This window comes from Dryas octopetala, chromosome 2 (genome assembly GCF_963921425.1).
Source record: "Dryas octopetala chromosome 2, drDryOcto1.1, whole genome shotgun sequence".
Lineage (NCBI taxonomy): Eukaryota > Viridiplantae > Streptophyta > Magnoliopsida > Rosales > Rosaceae > Dryas > Dryas octopetala.
The window spans coordinates 25,749,284-25,772,362 of NC_141367.1; the positions used below are offsets into that span (position 1 = coordinate 25,749,284).

Here is a 23,079-nt window from a genome sequence, read left to right on the forward strand (position 1 = left end):
ATTCGAAACCATATCATAACCCTTCATTGAGGCAGAAGCTACACAGCCGCCATGGTTCCTCTCCACCTTTTTTCTTTCTTTGAATCTTCTTCTTTCTCTTCCTCTTATGCAAAACTGGTTTAGTTTCATCATTTATACAGCTTCAAATGGATTAACCATGATTTTTTTATTTCAGGCGAATCGCTCCAGAGAACCCGACAATCCCACCAATTGTAAGTCCTCTTTTGTTCTACGGGTCTGGATCTTATCGATTTTATTATACGAATCTCAACTGAATGGCTTTGATTCTTTTTTCTGTTTTTGGTTTTCATGGAAAATTGTTATGATCTAGTATTAATTTGTATTTTGTTTCTTTTAGCAAGCCGATCTTACCTCAGCGCTCATTTCAAGGTATTGTTGTTATGTTTTGCTTAGCAATGTATTAATTGATGCGAATTAGCTTTGTTTTTTTGGCTTAGCAATGGAAACATACATGCATTCTCTGAATTTCACATATATGATATGAAGTCATGTTTGATATGTACGGGTTGAGATTTCATTCCTTTGCTGTTCTTTGTTTCCCTTGACAGATACGGACAGTGAAAGTTTACAATATCTCGGTGAGGGAATGTGAATGGGATGAGGAAATAGAGAAATTCTTTTCCTTCCTTGGTGTACTTGACTATATTGAAGCCTACTGGTTAATTTTCTTTCTTTCTCTTTTTGGTTACTAATCAGGATGGAGATGGCTCATAATATTTATACACTAAGAAAGTTGATATTTTTTATATATTCATTGCAGCGACACTGAGGGCAGACCTCTGCATGCATATGTTACCTTCAAGGATCCCATAGCAGCAGAAATTTCAGTTCTTCTTTCGGTGGGATTTACTCCGATCTCAATGCATTAATTTTGAGAGCCACCTTTTTTTCTTCCTTACCTTTTTTCTAGTTGCTTAATCATCTAATGATTGCTGATTTTCTATTGTAACAATTTGATGGTAACTTGCATTAAATTCCCCCCAATTTGATTTTGGATTGGGATTTGGGTGGAATTTAATATTCTGATTACACCAAAAATTGTTACAACCTCTTGTTTTATTCATGAGCTTTTTCTATTAATCTCGTCTGATAAACTTAATTGTGTGTATCTTTCAGGGAGCAACAATAGTTGATCAGCCCGTTACCATAGATCTGGCTCCTGATTTCGAGCGAGCAAAACCAATTGTCAATGTAACTAATATTATTTTCTGAAGGCATCTTTTCCTATGACAATGTTTATATAATTGATTGTGACACTGTTGATTGAATTGTGCAGATGTCTCCTGAGGATCAGGCTTGGGCTCGGGCTCGGGTTCGTTCTCATGCTCGGGGTATGGCACAGAGAAGGGATCATTATGTAATTTCTGTTGGTGGTGATCTATCTGCTGTTCAATCTGCCCGAAATGCTGAGGATATTGTTACTATTATGCTAGTCGCAGGCTTTACTTTGGGAAAAGATGCAATCAGCAAAGCAAAGGCATTTGATGAGAAATACGAGCTTACTTCCGCTGCATTAGCCACAAAACAAGATTGAAATGGAGTTTTGGATCGAATTCAGCCTTCAATTCAAGATTCTCCAACCTAGGGCCAGGCACCATAAGAATTATTCACGAATTAATACAGACATATATATCTATTAATCTACGCGGATATGGGTCATTAATTAGTTAAGTGTTTTAATTTAATTTCTTTGAGTACTGGCTATGTGCATTACACTGTTTGGATGCGAAACTTTTAACTGGAATTTAGTGATATAAAGGATTTTGAAAATCCAAATTCAGTAAGTACCTTGTTCGGCAAATTAGAAATGGAATTCTGTAAATTTTACAGATTTTAAAACGAAATTTGAAATTATATGTTTAGTGAAAGAGGGATTTCTGTGTTTTTAGAATGGATGGCGTCCAGTAATGAGGGGTATACATTTAAAGAGACTGTTAGTAATTAGAGTTGGAATTGATCATTCTGGTGTAATTTTATCAGTAAAAGATGGAAACCAAGGTTGAACATTCTTGAGTTGATAGGTCCATGGAGAGAAATACAGCCCCATCACATATAATTATATAAAACAAAAACATACCAATCTAAAAACCTTGTCCCAATTTGTTTATATCAACAACTAGTTCAGCCCTTTACAAATGCTCATAAAAGAGTTTTATATAGGAAAAATAAAACTCAACGAAACTGGGAAACAGAAATCTACTATGACTAGTAAACGTAAATTCAATAATACAAATGCAAATAGAGTCCTAAACATAGTAGAAAATATAAAATCTCAAAATTACCCAAAACCTTGGTACTAAAAATTAATAAAAAATTAAATAGAACTATGCTGTATATGTGTTTTGCATCATTCATTAAACTGCTGTGAACTATACACCCTGACTATAGACTAGGAACAATCCAAAAGGGTCGTGAATAAACTCTGCACAAACTTGCTATTTTGTATTTATGATATGACTTTGAAACTTTAGCTTTCAGGTTGTATAATAAGAGCATAATCATGTTCTATATCAATTCTTCTTTTTTCCTTTCCTTTGTAGCATGATTCCAAGAAGATGAAACATCTTTAACGTACGCGAACGATGTTGACGAAATCAAGCTTTTTCAAGACCAACTCTAACAGTTGTGGTTGGAGCGCATACCACTTTGATGCTGCACTAGTCTTGGTGCAACAGTGGAGTGCTTTCTCAGCCATTGTTAATTGTATTTACGTCTGTTAATGGTCTCTACTCTCTACATTGTATCTCTGTGAGCTCTCTTATTGCTAGATCCCTGTGGCTGGACTTTAGGCTAAGCTTGCTCCTGCAGTCCTGCTGTTGTTTGCTCTGTGGTTCTGTTTGTTGGTTTAATGGAATCCTTTCTTGAAAAAAACAAAATAAAAACACCTTAGCGAATGCAAACTCGGATTCGCTTTATGTTGCACTGTATCGGTCACAGTAAGGTAACCCAATTAATCTAAAATTTTGGGACATATTGGGATATAAACATACACTTACATAGTTATATACCTATGCAACATTAAATTTATGTGTACAGTGTATATATTGTTATATACTAATTTGTCAAATTCAACACTTATCCCTGCAATTTCTTCTTTAAAAAAGAACATACAACACTAGTCCCTCTGCTCTAGATTGGTGGTATTTGTATTTTATTGGGTTGCCCAAGATGTTGTCTAGTTTGAGAAGTGGAAAGACATTCTTCTAGTAGAGTACTACTACACTTATTAAAAGATAGAGACAGTATAATGAATATTAACATCTTATAAGATTTGGATTCTCTAATGGCTTAGGTTATAAAAAATTGTAGAATCTGCTGAGATTGAAAAAACGCTCCAACATTCAACTTAAAACTTAACTAGTAAAATTTAATTGGTTTAATTGTCTAAACCATTTTGTAAATGAAACCGTTGCGAATGAGTTTTTAAAAATTTTCATTATGCAAGCTACAAATAACAAATTAACAATAAACTTTAAAGTTTAAATTATCAATCCATGAAGTTTAACTTTAGTGGCATGGGTAAATATGAGATTAATATAGATCCATATATTGAATTACTTTTAGAAGTGTTAAAAGCTTTAAAATAACTAAATTCTAAAAGATGTAATGAATTAATTAAAAGTGAATTTTTAAATAACATAATTTAAAAACGATGCGAGTCATTGTAATGGTAATGAAGATGAGACGGTGGTGGTAATGGCAATTGGCAACAATAATGCATGTGAGAATTATGGTAATGGTGACCGACAGTACAATGGTAGACTTGGTAGTGCTAGTGGTAACAATTGGTGGAGGTAGGGATGAGGTGGTGATAGTTATAATGTTGGGTTGTGGAAGTAGTATCAATAGTGATGGCAGGCAACAACAATGATGGTAGCGGGATAAAAATGGTGATGGTAATGGTAGATGTGTTTTTTTCTTAATTAAGACCTTTTTATCTTAACATTTTAAAAATGACATTTATGATTTATCTAAGTCGAGTTTAAGTTAAAATTTACGGTTAGTAAATTTCACATTTGTCGCTATTGTTAATAATAGCAAGCAAAGAAACTAAAGATTCTATTTGAGGAAAATCAAAAGTTCCAAACCCTTTTCGGCGGGAACAACCATTGATATGGCGGGAAATAATAGCTCACGGCCTCACGCCAAAAGCACCATCGATTAAAAATCCCAAAGACCTCTCTGAAAATGAGAATATTTCCCGCCGTTTAAAACCCTACCACCCTTTTCATTTTTTATATCATTCATTCCTGAATCCTGACCAAAGCGTAGCAACCGCCAATGGCTGAAGAAGAGAATGCAGCACTACCAATGGCCGAAGAAGAGAACGCAGCAACTCCAATGGTTGAAGAAGCGAGCGCAGCACCGCCAATTGTTGAAGATGAGAACAGAGCGCCGCCAATTGTTGAAGATGAGAACAGAGCGCCGCCAATTGTTGAAGAAGAGAACGGAGCGCCGCCAATGGTTGAAGAAGAGAACGGAGCGCCGCTAACGGCCGAGGAAGAGAACGAGGCAGCGCGGCCAACGCCCGAAGAAGAGAGCGGAGCAACGATCCGACCCGAGTTCCCGACGAGTCGGGTCAAGAAGATAATGAAGATCGACAGGGACATCAACAAGGTGAACTCTGAGGCACTATTCCTCGTCACATACTCCGCACAGCTCTTCACTGAACTCCTCGCGGAAAAATCGGCTGAGGCCGCGTTGGAGAAGAAGCGCAAGATCGTGAAGCTCGAACACATACGCACCGCCGTGAAGAGGCACCGCCCTACGAGCGATTTCCTCCTCGACGAGCTTCCAATGCCCTCTCAGCCGTCCGATCATCAGGCAACCGATCGGAGCCGCTCTCGCCCCGTCGCCGATAATCCGGCTCCAGCCGGCACTCGTCGAATCGATGACTTCTTTCGCAGCAAGCCAGCAAGCGAATCCCCAATCGAGGTCAATGAGTCATAGGTCTGTCTGTTTGGTCAAGTTGAAATGCCGTGAAATCAATGGAAAATATTTTTATGGATACAAGGGAACTGATTCCAAATTTTGTAATTAATTTTCTATTTTGCATATGCATTTGGTGGATATTCATTACAATCAATGTGCTGTATGCAATTTTCATTTTAATTTCTTGTCATCTACTCATCATCATCATCATCTACGAAAAGTGGGATAAATAGAAACAGGAAGGAGGTATTTCTTAAGTAGCCTTTGTCTCTAATTTCATAATTAGATTACAATTAGGCTTTACTTTGATTGGTTGTGTTCATGAGAAATGATTGTAAGATTGAATTTGTTGTTGCTGTCAGTTGTTGGTTTTTTCCTTAGCATGATGTTGAAGCAGCAGAAAATATATGGGGTTAGTGAAAGAGCAACAGGAACAAGCCTTTGTTGATGACTGTTGAAGAGACGAGAAAAGGACAAGGTATGAGCAACATCAATATGGGATCTTTCTCCCAACATTATATTGCTTGCATATTTTGCATTAGTTTATGATAAATGGGGAATTGATATGTATAATATATTCAATTCCCTTTTATGAAAGAGGTCTATTCACTTACATTGTATGCAGTAAACCTGAAGACTAGATGAGTCATTTGTAGTATAAATTCATAATGCACTCTTAATTGGTTAGGGGGTGCAGCAGTCTGCAGTCAAATGTAAGAAGCACTCTAGTGAAGCTCAGTGAGTCCAGTGACAATGGGGGAAAACTTGAAAAACTCTACCTGTTCTGCTCCCATCGTCCCATGTATGTTCGTGTATTATTTAATGATAAATTTCTTTGCTTTCTGGCTTGTGTTCTTATTATATCTATATTGGTTTTATAGTGTTCTAAACTTTTAATCACCCCTTACCCTGCTTTCTTGTTTTGTTTTTCTTTCTCATTTTTTATTTAGTTATTTGTCTTTGGGTGCAATTATTTTCTTGCCTTGATGATTTTGCATAGTATGTGTTGAAAGTCTTAGTATAAAAGAGAAATATTAAACATTATCGCACTTGTCAACATTCCTTGCAATCTCACAGTACTTAATCCAGGATATGGACAAAAGCTTGTATGAAAAATGTTTAATTTGTTTAATTTTATTAACTGCACAGCGTACATTGATGGTAGTAAATAGTAATAAGAAAACAACAATCCTAGAACTTATTTATTTGCACTTGCAATCGCAATTGTCTTAAAGTTCTAGATATTTCTGCAGCTAAAGGGGAAATTCATAAAATATATAGGCTCTTTATCTGAAATGGTAAACTGAATTTATTCTTCTGCATGATCTATCTGGTCTTGTCACACAACTAGCTTTCTCACGCTCTTCTGCTCTATGTTTCCCCATTTTACATGAAGATTGACAAACCAAACACAATCATCCGGGAGATAGTGGACCGGAAAATGTTGATACCACTGAAGCTGTTTCATCTCTAAGATGAGAAACAAGGCCAGAGGCAAACATCTTTTGTCCCTGTACCTTCTTACCTTCCTTTATAAAGGATACACCTTGAGTGGCTGAATTTATGCTGTGTGGTCCCAATTGCTTGAGGCTCAGAGAAAGTCTTCTGTTTAGAGGCATGGCATTGCTAAAACCTCCATTCACACTTCTGTTTGAAGTTCGCCTAGCACTGGTGCTTGGCCTGGTCATAAACAAATTTTCTTGCTCAACTACTACTTGGCTTTGGACTTTCTTTTTTTCCTGTGAGGGAAAAACTGCCTTGTCAAGTTTATAAGAATATATAGGCCAGTGTTGAATGAGGAATTGTTTTATTGGATTACATGCAAATATCTAGGGTGTCTTACAGGAAACTACAATACATAAAAATTGCAATATTTGCATATTCTGAATAAAATATGAACCTTTCATTGCATTGTTAAATAAAACTAACCCTTTGTCTTTGCTTTTCCTCCTCCTTTTCCTGCCGTAGCACATTATACTCTTCCAACATTGCTAGGAGAGGTACCTGTATGACATTGTTTCCCATGTAATTACAGTCGACTTGGACTACCAGAGAAAGCATGGAAATTTATGGAGAAGCATATATTTAGAGTATAAAGGTAGAAGATACTGTGTTATTACAGGGAAGTCCAAACTTTAAGGCATTTATAGAATCAAATAAGAGAATATCGTCTTACAATATTGCAGGGCAATACTTTACGTACCTCATCATACAAGAAATTTTTCTTTCTTTCTTCTTCCCAACTTCTAGTATTTGCTATTAGCCAATCCACCAAAGCTGTGTTTTATGCCATTGTGAGAAAACTTATCTTTATTAGTTGTCATAATACCATATTATCTGAGCGAATGCATATAGGTAAGAAACCAGTCTTAACTTTACCTGGGATTTTGTTGACTAATACTCGGGCACGTTCTGCACGTCTCAGGTTCTTGTGTGCACCTCTGCTGACTGAGTATCGGTTCTCGTCCTAAAAAGGTACTTGGATTAGGGAATGTGAAAAGTGTGTGTTTATAAAGGTTTGAGCCTACTACAAATGTAGATCAATGTGTATGAAATACTGACTCTGCTGTATTCTTCCAGCCAGCGCTCCTCATCACGTGCTAGCATCCACTTTTCCACCTTTTCCATGATAGTCTTTCTGCTAGAAGCTTCTTCTTTTGCTCTTGATATCTGTTGGTCCATGCTCATGAGGAGATCTGCATAGTCAATCTCCCCTGTTGTGCATTTAGGTCAGATTGGGGTTTAGTTTAGATTTAAATAAAGAAAACCATCTCACTGAATCGCACCAGAGTTAATGAGGTTAATTAGATTATCCATCTCTGTTTGCAAAGGAATCTCCATGTGTGATTTATTGCATATCTCCTTGAGCTCATTCTGTTTCTTGAGAAATAGTTCTTTCATCTTGCTTGCTTTTAACTGATCGAGTCTCCTGACTTCAGCCTCAGCCTTTAAACAAATTTGAATATTGTTATGTCTCTTTTGTGATACATTGAGGTGTCATCAAAATTAATACTTACCTGCTGGATTGTATTTTGGGTTAGGCTTCCTGGATCTGAAACTTCTGCTGATTGGACGGATAATAAGCCAGTAACATGAGAAAACATTTGACGATCTTTATAGGGCGTGTCCATCAGATTCCATAAGTTTGTCAATGCTTTACCAAGGTAGTGAAGCTGAAAAAGTATATTCAGAATCAGAAATATATCATGCTGATGCTTCATCTAACCAGTAACTTTGCATCTTGAAAAATCCCAGAAAAGGAGAGTTGTACCTTAAGAATGGAATAAAGAAAAGCAAAGAAATGGCAAATAGGAAAACAGATGGCTGAGGAGAGAAGTTGAAATGCCCAAACCATAGAATTTATGCTTGATTTTACCCTGATTGGGGCTACTTGGTCAATTTTAAGTTGAATTTATCTATTTTATTCACCATGTAACTATATAGTCTATATATGTTTTGCAGAAACCCAGGTGATAACCCTTGCCAATTAATTTCGCTCAAATGAAGACTGGTGCAACTGCATAGGTAATTGTCACCTTTTCAAGTCGCTTTTGCTTTTCTTCCTCTAGGGATTCCACTGTGCTGTTGAGTTTTGCCAAAATACTGTTGCTTATGTTTTTGGCTGTCCCACATAATTCATTCAAGCTTGGATGAACCTTGGTGATGACCATGGAGGAGTCTGTTCCTAATATTGAAGACAAATTGTGGACTGCATCTATATATTTATCCACCCGATTGAGCCTTTCATTCTGCAAGACAGACAAAATAACTTAAAAAGAAATTTGAATGCATCAATCAGAAGAATATTCTATTCATTTTCAGCAAATAAGTTTCTGGACTACAGTTATACCTTCTCGTTATGGAGTCTTTGTAGTTCTATCTGATACTCCTCTAGTTTCTTCAATGAAAGATCGTTCTCATTCACTATGATATCTGATGATAAATCATACTCTGATTGTCCTGCTATTTCTGCAGAAATTTTCTGAATTTGGCTTTGTACCGCTCGGAACTGATTCACCCTATCTTCTTTCCTCGATCTCATCTCCCGCAAAGCTGGCGTGATTGAATCTAGCTGCCCTTTCAGTGTTCCGGCCATTTTCTCTGGCTGATGAGATGATATAAGAATCAGCTCATGCAAGTAAAACTTTCTTATATTTAGTTAAGACTTGTAGATCTCATGACCACTCTAGTCAACCATTATCATCCATTACAGGCATGAGGACCATTTTGAATTCGCATGTTCTTTGGCAAGGAAAAATTGTGAAAGTGTGATGCATTGACCATAGTGGCAAAGTTAATGAAAATTCGAATGCATATGTATGAATTCTAACAAGAAGACTGCCAAATGATTCTAGAATTATATCCTTACTATTAACATATGTATTTTGATTCTATATTACATGCATGCTGTGATTTATGGTCACACTAGTTTACTGACTTGACTGGGATTGATAGATAAGGTACCCGTCCAGGGAGAGATCGTTGTTCGCCAAGGGACAAAAGAAGATGGGTAAATTCAGCCTCAGCTTCTGCCAACTCCTGGTGCAAGCAAGCTCTTGATGTGTTTGCAGCATCAACCTTCCTTCTATAAACCTCTAGACATTCCTGTTCTAAATCTAGCAGTACCTTCTCCCTCTCAAACTGATCCTGGCCAACTTCATTCCAAATCATCTGTTTCATTTAAATTAAAGAAAAAAAAAAAAAGCTCCAGAATGATAATCATTCAAAACCATTAGTTATGTAATAAACGTAGATGAAAATCTTGCCTGCAATTCTTGAAGCAAGTATCCACATGAAGTTTCTAGAAGCGTGGAGCTTCGCATTCCCATTGGTGTTTGAAATGAACCCATCTGATGGTCCCTTCAGTATGTTCGGATCTCAGAGATACTCAGCCAGCAAGAGGGTGGTGCTGGGTTCAGTTCTTTGACAATCTACCAAGTTAAGGCAGTGTGGAGAGAGAGAGAGAGTGGGAAGTTCCTTGTTCAGCACCCAATGACTGAGGGGCAGGAAAGTCTGTGATGATGGACCTTTGGGTGTGAGTTTTGCTTAAAAGACAAGGGTGACAAAGGTAGGTAATGCCCAAGCTTTGGGTTCAAGGATCAGTAGTTCTTTTAGAACCTTCAGCTTTTGCCTTTCCCTCTCCTATTATTTGAATTTTAACTTGGCATTCTTTTAGTTAAGGTCTCTTATTCAGTGATGTGCGTACCTGTTTTGCACCATACTGGCCAGCCTTAGAACTTGATTCCTAAGCAATCTATGCTTTGGTCAATATGGTTCTGCGTTCAGCGTTAGAATGTAGACAACTGTTTTTCATGCTTAGTTTGGCTTCAAACTTGTATAGTAATTCTTTATTTGATATATTTTTTTATTTTGTTAGGGCTTATTATATCTCTAGCGGATAGAGAGCACTTACCACATATTTTGCTTGGTACCTTTTGTACCCAAGAAAATATTTGTTCTAAAATAACATCCAGGATGGGCCGTTATGTAATCAGGATTGGCCCATTAACCTTTTGATTGGTTCATTATTAAATTACACCAGTGTTTGATTGATTTTAATCTTTTGATTGGTTCATATATTAATGATACGGATACCAATATTTAATAATGTTTGATTAATTCTGGTTGATAGTCATTGGCGTAGGTGGTCAATTATACAAATTACTCTAAATAGAGACCAATTAGTAGGTAACATTTTTCTCTCCATGTAGATGGGAACATTTAACTTTATTTACCTACATTAGGTATGGGATCAAGTTCTTAATAGGATCATTACCACCTGATTTAGAAATTAATTCTTTGCAAAATCATTAGTGACAAAAGCACTCTACTTTGTCCACGGTTGCAACATGTTATATCATTATAATCTCTGGCAATCTTTGTCTTGTAAAGAGGATGAGATACCAAGAGTGTCTGACGCGTACATGGCAAAAAGTTGAGACTGAAACTGAGTTTTGCACTAAGTAATTCAAGATCTCACTACGAAAAGGAAAAGTGAGCGACCCAGTCTCTCTGCTCTTCTCATTATGCAAACTAGGCTTGTCAGTTGTCAGCACTCAAGAATCTGGGACAGCAAATTCAGAAGTCTTTTGTGATACTCCAGAGGATAATGGTTTTCCATATGCTGAAAATGCAAGGCAAAAATCCTACAAAAAAGCACTTCACCATCTCTATTTTGAGAATTTTTTTTTCCCATACAAGTAGTGTATCACATGTTCACCAAATTTGAATATGATCATTATATACCATTGTCATTATCATATTATGAGGCATTGACTTGCGGAATTGAGAGATCATCATATTCATTTCCATCTTTTAAGATGGCTATGCAATGAAAAAAGGACAATAAAAAAGAGGACAAAGGCAGCAAAAAAAGCATGTTCCGGTGCAACAATGGCGCAATAGGCAACACTAGTAGATGTAAAGATGACAAGGGTATCAAGAAGTTCACAATAAACAGTTTATTGGGCACAAGTGGTCAAAAATAAAAAACAGTTTATTGGGCATTCAAAGGTGAAACCCAAAATCATATACTGAATTAACTTTCTTTCTCTAATTTAGAATTCATCTAAGCAATCAATTTCCTTTCCTCAACCCTTCAAAACGATTTCTCATAAGCTCAAAGTGAAACAGCCAAAATTTCATCACAGTCCACATACAATTTTATATCCGAGTAGGTATTGGAAACTCTCCATCAATAGTGAGGTTATGGATTCACTTACTCTGAGTGTTTGTGAGTGAGAGTGACATTGTACAATTTTCAGGTCAGTCATGGATGTTTAAAGGAATGAACCAGTCTGCACTTCAACAAAGAAGGGTGTAAGAAGGCATGTCTTCAATCCGCAAGACATCATCCATTAGCAGTTCCCTCTCCAACTGAGCTCGAGTGGATTTTAAAACATCCTGTAACACATACGATTGAATCAAATCAAATTGATAACTCGGCAAGAAAGATTTGAATAAGTTGATGAAAAAATGTATGGCCTTAAGCATAATGTCTTCAACCAAAACCATATGATCCCAAAAATTACGTAAATTTCGGGTTGATATATAGAATCTTGGTGAGCATGAATCATATAGACATCAAGGATTCTCACATTGAACTCCATGTATGTAGCATTTCTCTCAAGCCACTGTTTGTCCATAGCCATGAAAGCCACGCAATAAAGCAAGTCAAAGGCCCACTCATTTTCTGAAACAACATTTAAGAATGACAAGGTAACCATCAAACGTTATTCAAGTGTTGTAGCAGTATGATTTGAAACAGTAACTAGGAGGTAATTCCAGGCTCTTTACCTGACAACATCTGTAAGAAAACTGCTCGGATGAAAGTCCGTCGTTTTGCTGCCAAATAACAAGCATAGATTCTAGATAATTAGAATAGCTTTAACTTGTTATTTGTTAAATTTACTAGAATTGATATCCTAAGTTAGAACAAATTAAAGGTGCCCTCTGACACTTACTGCCTTCAAGGTCAAGCATTTGCATGATCATAAATGTGATATTTACACCAGCAACAGCAAAAGGATATTCCCAAGCAGCTCGCTTTCCTCCCTGCTTTTTCAATAGACACTGAAAAGATGTCTGCAACAATATGCATAAACATATTAAGCAAGCATAACATGCATGGTTGGAAAATTAAGCTCCTCCATTTTTGGTCATGTTGGGAATATGAAAAACCTATTTCTTCATGTTTCTAACTTTCTGTTTAGATGTCTAGGTTGGAATCTTACCGAAAATGTCTTAGCAAAGAACAACAGGTTCTCCAAAGAAATGAATCCAGCACCTCTGTCAGGTAGATCATCCAAACTAACCAAATAAGAGAATATACAGAACAAAGTGACAGAAGAAATTAACCAGAAATCTGCGAACAACGAATTAATAGAGGTAAGTATAACCTGAAATCAGTAGATGGATCTCTTCCCTGCCACCCCATCTCTTTCCATTGATCAGATATCAAGCCATGAAGCTCTTCACCAGGATACGTGGCATACCATAGAGCTCTCAGTGCTTCCTGTCCTCATCAAATTTTCTTAACAACTAAGTTTAAGAAGAAAAGACAAACAATTACCAAAGAAACATTTGAATGCATATTCGATTATGCCATCTTTAAATTTCACATTCACGTCCTATCTGTTTCATGTGTCTATGAACATTGGTCATGTGAGAACATGTAGCCTTTAATGTCCAAATTTGAATCACCATCCTAAGTATAAAAAGGTTCCAAAGGTATATATTTGTCAAAATGAAAATTGCACCTGGTGATCTGGCCTAGTAGCATCAAAGTAAACCTTCATCCGGCGCTTCAACCGTCTCAGTCTGTCTTCCTGCAAGTTTTCGAATAAATCTGTAATATTATAGGGTGAAGTAACAAAAAAAATGGCATCATGGCAAGAACTAAAGAAACAGAGAAGGATCTCAAACCATAAAAGCAAACTCCATACCATATAATCTACTCAATTACCAAGAAAATAAAGCTAATTGGCTTAAAGCTAGAATTTAAGGTGGTTTTGAGCACATTAATGCATTCTCAGTGTGATCAAGATGATGTAATATATCGTTTTTATGCTCATACTCTGTTCTTAATTATGAGTAATTAACTTGCCTGAAGGGGTGTCAAGTTCATGCAGATCCGTTCATAATTTCCCTTTCGCTTGAAGCAAACACAAGTGAGCCCCTTACCAATCCATGTAGGCGCACCAGTACAAGTTGCATCATCTGCATAGACTGCATACAATTACAACCAGTGGCGTTCTTAGTTTAAGCTTTAATTAATTTTCAATCAATTGATTGACAATAAACTGATTAATCACCATACAGTCCATACAGTCCATAGTCATTCTATCTCTAACCTCAAAGTCAAAAAATTACACAAACAAAATCTTAAGCAACCTGGCAAGCTAGCTGGCATACGATCCACAAGAAAGCATTTCATAACAGCCAGCAACGTGATTAATTAGTTAATTACACTAATTTTGCTTCGTCCAGTGAATTTCCGTTTCAAATAAGATCAAATTTACTATAATATTTGTATGCACATTTTTATATCACTATCACATGCATTGTAGTGAATCGGACGAGACACAGTGGATAAATACTCTCACTCTCTCACTATGTATATGCTCTGTCGTGTTAACCCCGACAAACATAAAAGCAAAGATGGTAACACGCGCTGGGCCGGGACATGAAACCCCATCCGACCACGTGGGAGACATATGGTGTCCACGTGACCACTTGATCCAATACGGTCGGAGCGCGTGTACACGCGCTTAGAAATAGGATGCGAGCGTAGACCCAAAATAGTATATCACTGTATGTATGTACGTTACCATGGCATTTATTTGGTGCACTGGGCCGCCGGTCAAAATATAATCATCGTGGACGGACCGCAAGGTGTGGACCCCACTAGAGATGACCGGTCAATGATTAGATTGAAACTTCCCATTTCCTGTTATCTCAGATATCTCTCGTCTCTCTCACTCGTGCCAAGTTCCAACACCGATGAAATTTTTTATTAGATTCCGGCTAATACGGCACCGTATCATAAGGTTTAGATTAGAAACCGAAGCTAAAACAAACAATCAAATTAAAAAAAATAATAATAATGAAAAGAGGAAAGAAAACAATCATATAATCAATTGAAATCTTCAGTGAAGACAAAGAGTCAAGAATAGCGGAAAATGTTTGGCTAGATCGAGATCGTGGAGCTTTAAAAGGAATGAAAATCAAAATTAACAACATGTTAATGTTAGGCTAGTTTTTGAAGTGGGGGATTATAATTTATATATGAATGAAGAGTGACAGAAAAAGAGAGAACCTGAAGAAGCTTCAGATGAAGCGTGAGAGTGATCAGCAGCGCAGCGGGAGATAGAGGAAGAAGGAGAGAGAGTGCGGATCGCAACGCAGCTTCCTTGAGTCCTAACCACACTCATCTTCCAAGGCTTCAGAGACTGAGACTCTGTTAGAAAAAGATGTTAAGCCCCGACTTTTTTGGTAAGCATGGAATAAACAAAATGGAGTAAATAATTATAACGTCGCTCGTGATATTTGGCTATTTGCTGGTGAAAAAAATAAAAAAATGAAGGAGGTTTGCCGGTTTGGTTTTGACTTTGCTCTCGTTGAGAGTCGAACTCAAGACCTCCCGCTTACTAAACGGGTGCTCTAACCAACTGAGCTACGAGAGCTTCTGCGCTGTTCGTGAAAATTTGGGCATTCTATTAATGACTTCTTCGCACGTTCGACATTGCAGGCCGTCCATAAATTGGGAGCGCGTTTGGAATTATTTAAGTGCTACTACCACGCCCTCGGTAAGCGAGTGGAAAACGCGTTCCATATATCATCATATCACCATGAATGTTTAATCCTACAAATCTACAATTTATATATGAACTCTCTTGGTAACTCCTCTTGTAACGGATGATAAAAATTTAGTTTTTGATGATATTTTGGACTTGTTTCACAATGCTTTTTAGAAGGCTTAAAAATGCTTTTAAATAGTTAAAAATATTTTTGCTTATATTTAGCAAAAAAAAAAAAAGTGCTTTTAAGTTCTTAAAAAACTTAGAAGTGCTTCCGGGTGAAGCATATATTAACAAAAACACTTGAAATTTTTTTTAAAAAGATTTATAAATATATAATAAAAACACTTCTAGTAAATAGTTTAAAATTGCTGCGAAGCAAAAACATTTCTTGCAGAAATACCAAACAAGCTTATCAGGGATGGAGCCTGACTAGCTAAGGTGAGGCCCAAATTTGTGTACCCCTTATGTATTGGGTTTGGGTGAGGTCAAAACCGTCAAATTAATTAAAAAAAATAAGTTTCAATTCAATAAATTACAAATACTCAATTAACTTAACTAAATAAGATAAATCAAGTGAATAATCAAGCTAATTAAAATATTTAAGAAATAAATCTAGGGTGGAGGGCCCTTATGGTTTGTCTTGGCCCCCAAAAATCTCTGTTCCAATCCTGTGTTTTACTTGTTAAAGCACAAACACAAATTTTGAAATACTTTACTTGCCAGTTATGTGAAATTTAATTAAGAGATCATAAATTACTTATTAATTACATTTACAGTTGTGGTACTATCTATTGAAAGATTCTTACTATTATTAAAGATATTCATGATTTGGACTTTTCCTTTGAAATTATTCAGTTTCACCACATATTTCGTGAAAATAAATTTTGTTGTTATTGCATTTACTACTTTGGCCCATTCACTCGACTGATGAGATTTGAATTTATTCTATATGGTTTGATGTTATATCGGCATTCAAAGAAAAGTTGAGGCCTTATTTTGTAATTTTCCTCTTCTTATAAACAAACAGTAGCAGTAAAGCAACCCACAGTTGTTAAAAACCAAGGAATAAAATTTCGAGTTTCGAGGAAATTTCGACGGAAATTTCGAAGATTTTTAAATTTCGACAAAAATTAGATGGAAATGACGGAAATTGCTATCAAAATACGGAATTTTTGAATGAAACTTTACCATATATTTATTTAACATATTATCTACTGAATTGATAAAAAAACATTGAAGAAATCAAATTATATAGTATGTTTCATGTGGTATAAGGTGAATATAATGTCTGCTGGAGCAAATACTGTTAAATAAAATTAGTATAATGAATAAACAAAATTAGTATATTCTTTATACTGTATGATTTAATTATACACTAAAATCTAAACCCTAATACTCTATATATTTTATATACCCTAATACTCTTTATACTCTATAATCTATACATTAAACCCTATATGGCTATATACTCTATATTTTTTAGGATATTATGTTTTAAGCCCTTTAGGATACTTTTAATTATTTTTTTATATAGAAATGTATTAAAGTTTAAGGTTTAAAATAACTAAAAGAAATCTCAAACTTTTTTTTTCTTCTTTCCAATTGCCCAAAGGCCCCAAACCACCCCTCATTTTTTATCTTTCCTTACTTTTTTTCCCCGTGCATCTCTCTTCAGTCTTTTATTTTTATTTTTTATCTTTCCTTCCTTTTTTCCCGTGTCTCTTACTTAGCCAAACTTTGTCTTCACTAAGTGTAACAACCCAAATTTTGGCTTACGGTAATTTTGTTACTTAAATTTTTCAAATTTGTTTTAAGGTTTTTTTTTAAAGGAATTAGAAATTTCTTTAAATTTATTTTAACTAACTTAGACCTTTGGTTGTGGTTCTAGAGCTTAGTTGTGTGGAAATGAATTTTAGAAAATGAAAATTCAAGAATTTGACAATTATTATTTTTTTCAGAATTAAATTATAAGAGTAGGATTTTTCATAATTTTTTTGAAATCAATTTGATTATTTTGAGGTTATAGGAAATTAGTACTCATCAATACGAGTTCGTAGAATTTTTCGGTGAATTATTTGGAGTCTCGAGCTATTTCTTGTGAATTTCTGAAGTTGGAAAAAATAGAAAATATGAAAATTTCGAAAATTTCGAAAATTTCGATAAATTTCGGTAAATTTCGATAAATTTCGGCGAAATTTTCCCGAAAAATTATTAAATATGTGTTTCGATTTCGACACCCTAAAAAAACGAAATTTTCGGCGAAATTTCGCCGAAAATTTCAAAATTTAATTCCTTAATAAGAACTAAGGTGAAATAAAAACTTAATATATTATGAGTGCTGCTATTTGCACACCCTAAATTTCTCTTTGCACACCCTTTCTTGAAAAAAAAAAAAAACTCAAGAGAAAAGACCATTTGGCCCTTCCCTCACCCACACACCCCCATCCATTTTTCTTTTTGCACACCCTCCCTAAACAGAAAAAAAAAAACACACACACCCAAAACTCACACACCCCATCCCCATCTCCCCCCCCCCCCCGTACACACCCCCTCCCCACCTCTCCACCATGCTGCACCACCCTCGCGCAGCACCACCACCGTGCGCCGCCCACCACCCTGCTGCACCAACCTCCCCGCGCCCACCACCATGCTGCACTACCCTCCCCGCGCGCAGCACCACCACATTGCGCCCACCACCCTGCTGCACCACCCTCCCCGCGCGCAGCACCACCACCGTGCGCCCACCACCCTGCTGCACCAACCTCCCCGCGCCCACCACCATGCTGCACTACCCTCCCCGCGCGCAGCACCACCACCTTGCGCCCACCACCCTGCTGCACCACCCTCCCCGCGCGCAGCACCACCACCGTGCGCCCACCACCCTGCTGCACCACTCTCCCCGTGCTCACCACCATGCACCACCCCTCTCTCTCCTCCCTGCTGCACCACCCTCCCCGCGCCCAACCCAGCCCCGACCACCCCAGCCCTCCAGCCACCGCGCGCAGCGCCCAACCCAGCCCGACCTCCTCCCTCCCCTCCACCCAGCCCTGGCCCCACTCTCTCTCCTTCCCTCTCTCTCTTTCTCTGTTAACACACCCGCGCAGCACCTTCTGCACCACCCTGCTCGCAGCAGTACCACCACCGAACCATCCTCGCGCGCAAGCCGTTCGGTAGTCATCCGCCGAAACCAGCGGGTTCGTTCGGTAGCCATCAGTCGAAGCTGTTAGTTTCGTTCGGCAGTCATTTGCCGAAACCATTAGTTTCGTTCGGTGGTTGTCTACCGAACCAACCGCAGCGACAGAGAAAGGGAGGGAAGAGAGAAGGGAGAGAGGAGAGAGGGAATGAGAGAGAGAGAGAGATGGAGGAGCCGAGGAGGGGGCTTCCGGGCTGGTTGTGGTGGCTGTTTTGGGGGTGCTGTGGTGATGGTGCATGCGGAGAGAAAGGAAGATGGTGGTTAGAAGTGGCGCGCGGTGGTGGTGCTGCGAGGAAGGTGGTGCTGCACGCGGTGGTGATTGGGCGAGTGGAAAGGAGAAAGGGGCTGCCGGGCTTGGAAGGAAAAAAAAACAGAGGGCTGCGTGGGTGGGTGGGTGTGGTCGGGTGAGGGAGATGAAGGGGGGTGTGTGTGGCTGGGTGTGTGTGTTTTTTTTTTGTCTGTTGATGGGGTGTGCAAAAGAGAAAAAATGGAGTTGGGGTGTGTTGGGTGAGGGTAAGTGTGTCTTTTTTTTAAATTTTTTATTGTTTTTTTACAAAAGGGTGTGCAAAAAGAAAAAAAAGGGTGTGCAAATAGCAGCACTCTATATTATTATTCTTATGTTGTAATTTAAATCCGTGTTTAGCACGAGATGGATTAGTGCTTGGGGTAAGTGGAGGGCATCATAAAATTGATAAAGTGGTTTGGACGTAGCGGCAGCAACTACTACTAAGCAAGCCACCCACTTGAGTGTTATGTCTGATGTTGGGCTTGCCAACAAGAATCAATAGATGTCACCCACGAGGCCACTACCCACCATACTCTAGCCACATGGCTCTCCGTCCTTTAATTTCTTCAACTGCAGAAAGTACAATCCTGTAATAGTAAAGTGCGACCCACAGGCCCATAACCCAACTTAATAGCCTATTACCCAATTAAGATCAAAAGGGGTTTATGGCCTCATCGTGAATGGACCTACACTACTAAATAACCACATTTACTACTGGCCTAGTCCATCTTGTACTCGATGGTGGGTACTTGAAAGTAGCTCTGAAATTAATTCCAAGCCCACTCTTTGGAGAAATTATATTTATTTTTTTTTCAATTTGAGAGGTGGGAGATTGAACTAGCTGGTAGCACCAAGTTGTTTGTATTAATTGAAGAACATATGGTTGATAGGGCCTTACATGTATTAGATTTATAAAACACATTACTGCCCATCATTATTTAGTCCGATGGTAGCACCTAGCTAGTCTCCTTTTTTTAAGAGGAAGTCTTAAATTTAAATCTCATGAACACTAATTACTTGTACTAAAAATAACATACATTATTGATCACATCTCTATAGAAATAAAAAATTTAAATAAATAGGTGTCACCGCTATCAAAGATATATTTTTTTGGATATAAAAGAGGACCACTTCAAAAGATATGATTAGCAATGTCATACGAATAATTTTTTCTGAATATAAAATGTGAAGTTTAGAAGTAAGTTATGAGACAAACAATATGGGAATTCAAATCTATTCATAAAAAGGAAAAAGTATGGCTTAATTTTTGAGATAAAGAAAAAAAAAAATTTGCTATCCTGGTACATTTATCCACATGATCGAGTAGCTAATAACCATTGATTGATGTTGATCAACAACAAGCCTCACATAGTAGTCACATCAATCAATTATATGCAAATAATGTCGTATCATAACATCCATATGGTTGATTGATGTGGTATCACAACATAGAGAAGAGAGTAGGTCTCAAAACTCAATGTTCACTTTATGTTGTGATACCACATCAATATCAAAGGTGCAAGGAAGTTTTTCCCTTGATCCTAATAAAATTGTAAACAGATCGAAGTTAATTAAAACATATCCTACATTTATAATTTGTGACGACAAATCTCTCAACATTAAATTAAGGAAACTAATCAAATAAAGGAAATTAACCACTGGATGTCCACATTGTCAAATCATCAACAAGATTATTTTGAGACAAAGATGTTCAGCATCATTTTTAAACAGCCTCTTATTATTAGCTAGCTAGATAACTCGTCGAACAACATGCATGGGAGTGATTAATTTGTTGGTAATAGAGATCTTAGAGACGCCTGCAGAGGGTGAGGCCATCCCCAATGGAAACAAGTACCAATTCGACACGAGAATCAGCGGCCAGAAAGCTATTCAACTCCCTCACATGGTGTCTGTGTGTCTTTTCAAATTGATCGCCCACCGTCTCCTCAGGCTCAGCCACGGTCCCAAACCACAATGTGTTATCGTAAGCTATGACTCCACCAACCTTAACAAGCTTCATCAGTGGCTCGTGATATTTGATGTAGTCCTCCTTGTTAGCATCCACGAATGCAAAATCAAAGCTCCCTTCCTTGCCCTGCTTAATGATCACATGTTTCAAATTCCAAATCAAATACAGTTTATGCTACCTCTACTTAATTAATTAGTAGAGGACCGTCCCTGGGATTATTTAGGACTAAGAAGGTGCCGGCTACAAACTTACATCGGCAATGAGATCATTTAGAACTAAGAAGGCTTCTGACTGAAGGAAGTTAATTTTATGCTCCACCCCAGCCTTCTGAATGAATGGCAATCCAAACTCATAGGCTTCTTTATTTGGATCGATTGCTGTTATCTGAAACATGAAACTCCTGTGTTGGTTCTCATCACATAGTTAAATAATTAATATAATATATATATATATATACAAGAATGTTCTAAAACTAACTAGTTAGTAAATTAATATAAAACTAACTACCATGTTGGGCCCACTGCACAATATAATTTCAAAATCTAAACCGTTTATTTTTTAGGTCATGCTTCAAAGATCATTTGTGTAAAAAATCTTCAAAATCGGAAATCATTTAGCCATTTGATTATAATAACAACTATTTCTATGCTTTTATCGAAAATACTGATCGTCTATTTATTTGATCTCAATAAGATAACTACATGATTTTCGATTTAGTTGATTTTTTTGCAATGATGATCTTAAAAGTATGGCCTAAATAATTGATAGTTCGGATTATGAGATTAGTGATGTGGTGGGCCTAAAACATGATTAGTTTTGTATTAACTTGCTAACTGGTTAGTTTTAGAGCACTCCTCCACATTTATATATATGTGAAAGTTGAAGATCAGTTTATAATTAATTTCAATGAGGACAAGAAATCAAAGGGGGAAAATTAAATTACTTTAGCATCAGCAGGTAGTGCAAGAGCAGTAGTAAGAAGAGAATAACCAGTGAATACTCCGAGCTCCAGTGTATTCTTTGCATTCATAAGCTTTAGAAGCATCGACAGAAGCATCGCTTCATCCACAGACACATTCATAATACTCCTGTGTGTTCAGGATGGGATGATATATATTATTGATTTATTTAGTGTGGCTGGCTAGCTAGCTAATAAAGTACATGGTATATATTGGCAACATTTTCAGAAACAAAACTTAATTATTTCTAACTCGAACCGTTATCTATGTTAAAAGCTTATATATATTTATAATTCCCCTTCCGAAAATTTACATTAACATATTATGCATTCATATAATAACTTCATGCATATATATTATATTCAACCTACCAGAACTTTAAAAACCAGAAAGAAAAAAAAAAAAAAAAACTTGTACCAAAAAAAAAAAAAAAGAAAAAGAAACCATATATACCAGAACTGATACTTGTCGACAGTGGCTTCCCTGAGTTGCTTCAGTTGCTCGTGTTCTCTTGGGTAGCAGCTTGTTTCTAGGATGTACTGCAATACAAGAAAGCCCATTAATTAACTGCACATATCACATGTTTATAATTTTTCTAAAAAATTTAAGAAAAAATTATATAATAGCCCCTCCACTGAATATTTTTGGATTCTTGGCCTCTCCAGAAAAAATTTCTGGCTTCGCCCGTGTATGTACACTACACACACTCTAGATCGGATCACATGCATTGAGAAAATTAAAATAGGAATTGAAATAATGAACCTTTAGAAGGTCTGGGCTTTTGAGGATGATCTTCTGATTTGTGTTGCTTGCAGCACCCATACTGAAGATATTAAGATCGAGTACGTAGTCAAAGAGAGAGAAGAGCCAGTTCTTACTTGTATAGGCCAAAAGATAATGATCAGAACTTGAAACTTGCCATGGTTTTTATAATGGGAGCTTGGTTACAGTGGTAGCATCATGTATTCTAAAAAAGAGAAACGGCCACCTTGATTTTGGTCCTTTTTTGCCAACTGACAATCTCACTACCTAGAAAGCTAACATATGTATAGCATGCACTTAAAATTAACCTCTCTCTTTTTCTGTGAATTGAATGGACTGACGTCCGACCCTACCCGTCATGGAAGAATGGGCAGCTCTTACATTTACAAGTTACAACAACTTACTCTTCGCCAGTCTTAAATTATTGTAGAGAGAAATTTCTCTATAACAAGGATATACTCAATTGATTTAGTATTCTAACCCAATAACATCATGATACATATGTTTTTATATATATTTTATTAAATAAATTTTTTTTCAATTTCAAGATAAAACCTATCTTATAAGATGTCAAATTAGTCCCAACTTTATTCTTGTTATATAAGTCTGTTCTATTATTGTATGATTTGGTAGATATGCTTACAAATCCTAGCTAG

General features: G+C 37.0%; 5 protein-coding genes and 1 non-coding gene across 6 annotated transcripts; 2 read left to right on the plus strand and 4 right to left on the minus strand.

Moving 5' to 3' along the window:
* On the plus strand, positions 1 to 1,681 carry LOC147294721 (binding partner of ACD11 1-like). Its single transcript, XM_086234363.1, has 7 exons — positions 1 to 54; positions 176 to 212; positions 359 to 390; positions 570 to 679; positions 782 to 860; positions 1,138 to 1,212; positions 1,298 to 1,681. Exons 1-7 carry the CDS (start codon positions 52 to 54, stop codon positions 1,553 to 1,555), a joined length of 594 nt encoding a protein of 197 aa, XP_086090489.1. The 5' UTR covers positions 1 to 51; the 3' UTR covers positions 1,556 to 1,681.
* Positions 1,682 to 4,173: 2,492 nt separating this feature from the next.
* NF-YC13 (nuclear factor Y, subunit C13) lies at positions 4,174 to 5,019 on the plus strand. The gene has a single exon (XM_086234184.1). The coding sequence runs from the start codon at positions 4,303 to 4,305 to the stop codon at positions 4,969 to 4,971; it is 669 nt and encodes a 222-aa protein (XP_086090310.1). The 5' UTR covers positions 4,174 to 4,302; the 3' UTR covers positions 4,972 to 5,019.
* A 1,117-nt stretch (positions 5,020 to 6,136) lies between these two features.
* MAP65-8 (microtubule-associated protein 65-8) lies at positions 6,137 to 9,782 on the minus strand. The gene is made up of 11 exons (XM_086231211.1): positions 9,720 to 9,782; positions 9,418 to 9,624; positions 8,804 to 9,058; positions 8,490 to 8,702; positions 7,971 to 8,126; positions 7,740 to 7,899; positions 7,516 to 7,667; positions 7,333 to 7,420; positions 7,157 to 7,230; positions 6,883 to 6,957; positions 6,137 to 6,692 (listed from the first exon to the last, which is right to left on the minus strand). Exons 1-11 carry the CDS (start codon positions 9,780 to 9,782, stop codon positions 6,369 to 6,371), a joined length of 1,767 nt encoding a protein of 588 aa, XP_086087337.1. The 3' UTR covers positions 6,137 to 6,368.
* Positions 9,783 to 11,195: 1,413 nt separating this feature from the next.
* Positions 11,196 to 14,957, minus strand: LOC147294724 (ELMO/CED-12 family protein). The gene is made up of 9 exons (XM_086231708.1): positions 14,771 to 14,957; positions 13,559 to 13,671; positions 13,212 to 13,280; positions 12,852 to 12,967; positions 12,687 to 12,741; positions 12,417 to 12,537; positions 12,250 to 12,297; positions 12,051 to 12,145; positions 11,196 to 11,856 (listed from the first exon to the last, which is right to left on the minus strand). Exons 1-9 carry the CDS (start codon positions 14,883 to 14,885, stop codon positions 11,758 to 11,760), a joined length of 831 nt encoding a protein of 276 aa, XP_086087834.1. The 5' UTR covers positions 14,886 to 14,957; the 3' UTR covers positions 11,196 to 11,757.
* Positions 14,958 to 15,063: 106 nt separating this feature from the next.
* On the minus strand, positions 15,064 to 15,137 carry TRNAT-AGU (transfer RNA threonine (anticodon AGU)). The gene has a single exon. It is a non-coding gene; the product is annotated as a tRNA-Thr (tRNA).
* A 5,206-nt stretch (positions 15,138 to 20,343) lies between these two features.
* On the minus strand, positions 20,344 to 22,661 carry LOC147294726 (flavonoid 3',5'-methyltransferase-like). Its single transcript, XM_086230405.1, has 5 exons — positions 22,424 to 22,661; positions 22,115 to 22,200; positions 21,646 to 21,790; positions 20,955 to 21,086; positions 20,344 to 20,828 (listed from the first exon to the last, which is right to left on the minus strand). Exons 1-5 carry the CDS (start codon positions 22,481 to 22,483, stop codon positions 20,541 to 20,543), a joined length of 711 nt encoding a protein of 236 aa, XP_086086531.1. The 5' UTR covers positions 22,484 to 22,661; the 3' UTR covers positions 20,344 to 20,540.
* Positions 22,662 to 23,079: the final 418 nt, after the last annotated feature.

What these genes read in the sequence shown, in the direction of transcription:
- NF-YC13 (XM_086234184.1), top strand. Translation starts at nt 4,303, where the DNA reads ATGGCTGAAGAAGAGAATGCAGCACTACCAATGGCCGAAGAAGAGAAC.
- LOC147294726 (XM_086230405.1), bottom strand. Translation starts at nt 22,483, where the DNA reads ATGGGTGCTGCAAGCAACACAAATCAGAAGATCATCCTCAAAAGCCCA. An exon ending in GTCGACAAGTATCAGTTCTG is followed by an intron (nt 21,791 to 22,114) that starts GTATATATGGTT and finishes CTGAACACACAG; the next exon opens with GAGTATTATGAATGTGTCTG. An exon ending in CACTACCTGCTGATGCTAAA is followed by an intron (nt 21,087 to 21,645) that starts GTAATTTAATTT and finishes TTCATGTTTCAG; the next exon opens with ATAACAGCAATCGATCCAAA.
- LOC147294724 (XM_086231708.1), bottom strand. Translation starts at nt 14,885, where the DNA reads ATGAGTGTGGTTAGGACTCAAGGAAGCTGCGTTGCGATCCGCACTCTC. An exon ending in TCTTTGCTAAGACATTTTCG is followed by an intron (nt 12,538 to 12,686) that starts GTAAGATTCCAA and finishes ATATTGTTGCAG; the next exon opens with ACATCTTTTCAGTGTCTATT. An exon ending in TTTCTTACAGATGTTGTCAG is followed by an intron (nt 12,146 to 12,249) that starts GTAAAGAGCCTG and finishes ATGTTGTTTCAG; the next exon opens with AAAATGAGTGGGCCTTTGAC.
- MAP65-8 (XM_086231211.1), bottom strand. Translation starts at nt 9,782, where the DNA reads ATGGGAATGCGAAGCTCCACGCTTCTAGAAACTTCATGTGGATACTTG. An exon ending in CCCAAAATACAATCCAGCAG is followed by an intron (nt 7,900 to 7,970) that starts GTAAGTATTAAT and finishes ATTTGTTTAAAG; the next exon opens with GCTGAGGCTGAAGTCAGGAG. An exon ending in GGCTGGAAGAATACAGCAGA is followed by an intron (nt 7,421 to 7,515) that starts GTCAGTATTTCA and finishes GTACCTTTTTAG; the next exon opens with GACGAGAACCGATACTCAGT.
- LOC147294721 (XM_086234363.1), top strand. An exon ending in AAATTTCAGTTCTTCTTTCG is followed by an intron (nt 861 to 1,137) that starts GTGGGATTTACT and finishes TGTATCTTTCAG; the next exon opens with GGAGCAACAATAGTTGATCA. An exon ending in GAGCAAAACCAATTGTCAAT is followed by an intron (nt 1,213 to 1,297) that starts GTAACTAATATT and finishes TGAATTGTGCAG; the next exon opens with ATGTCTCCTGAGGATCAGGC.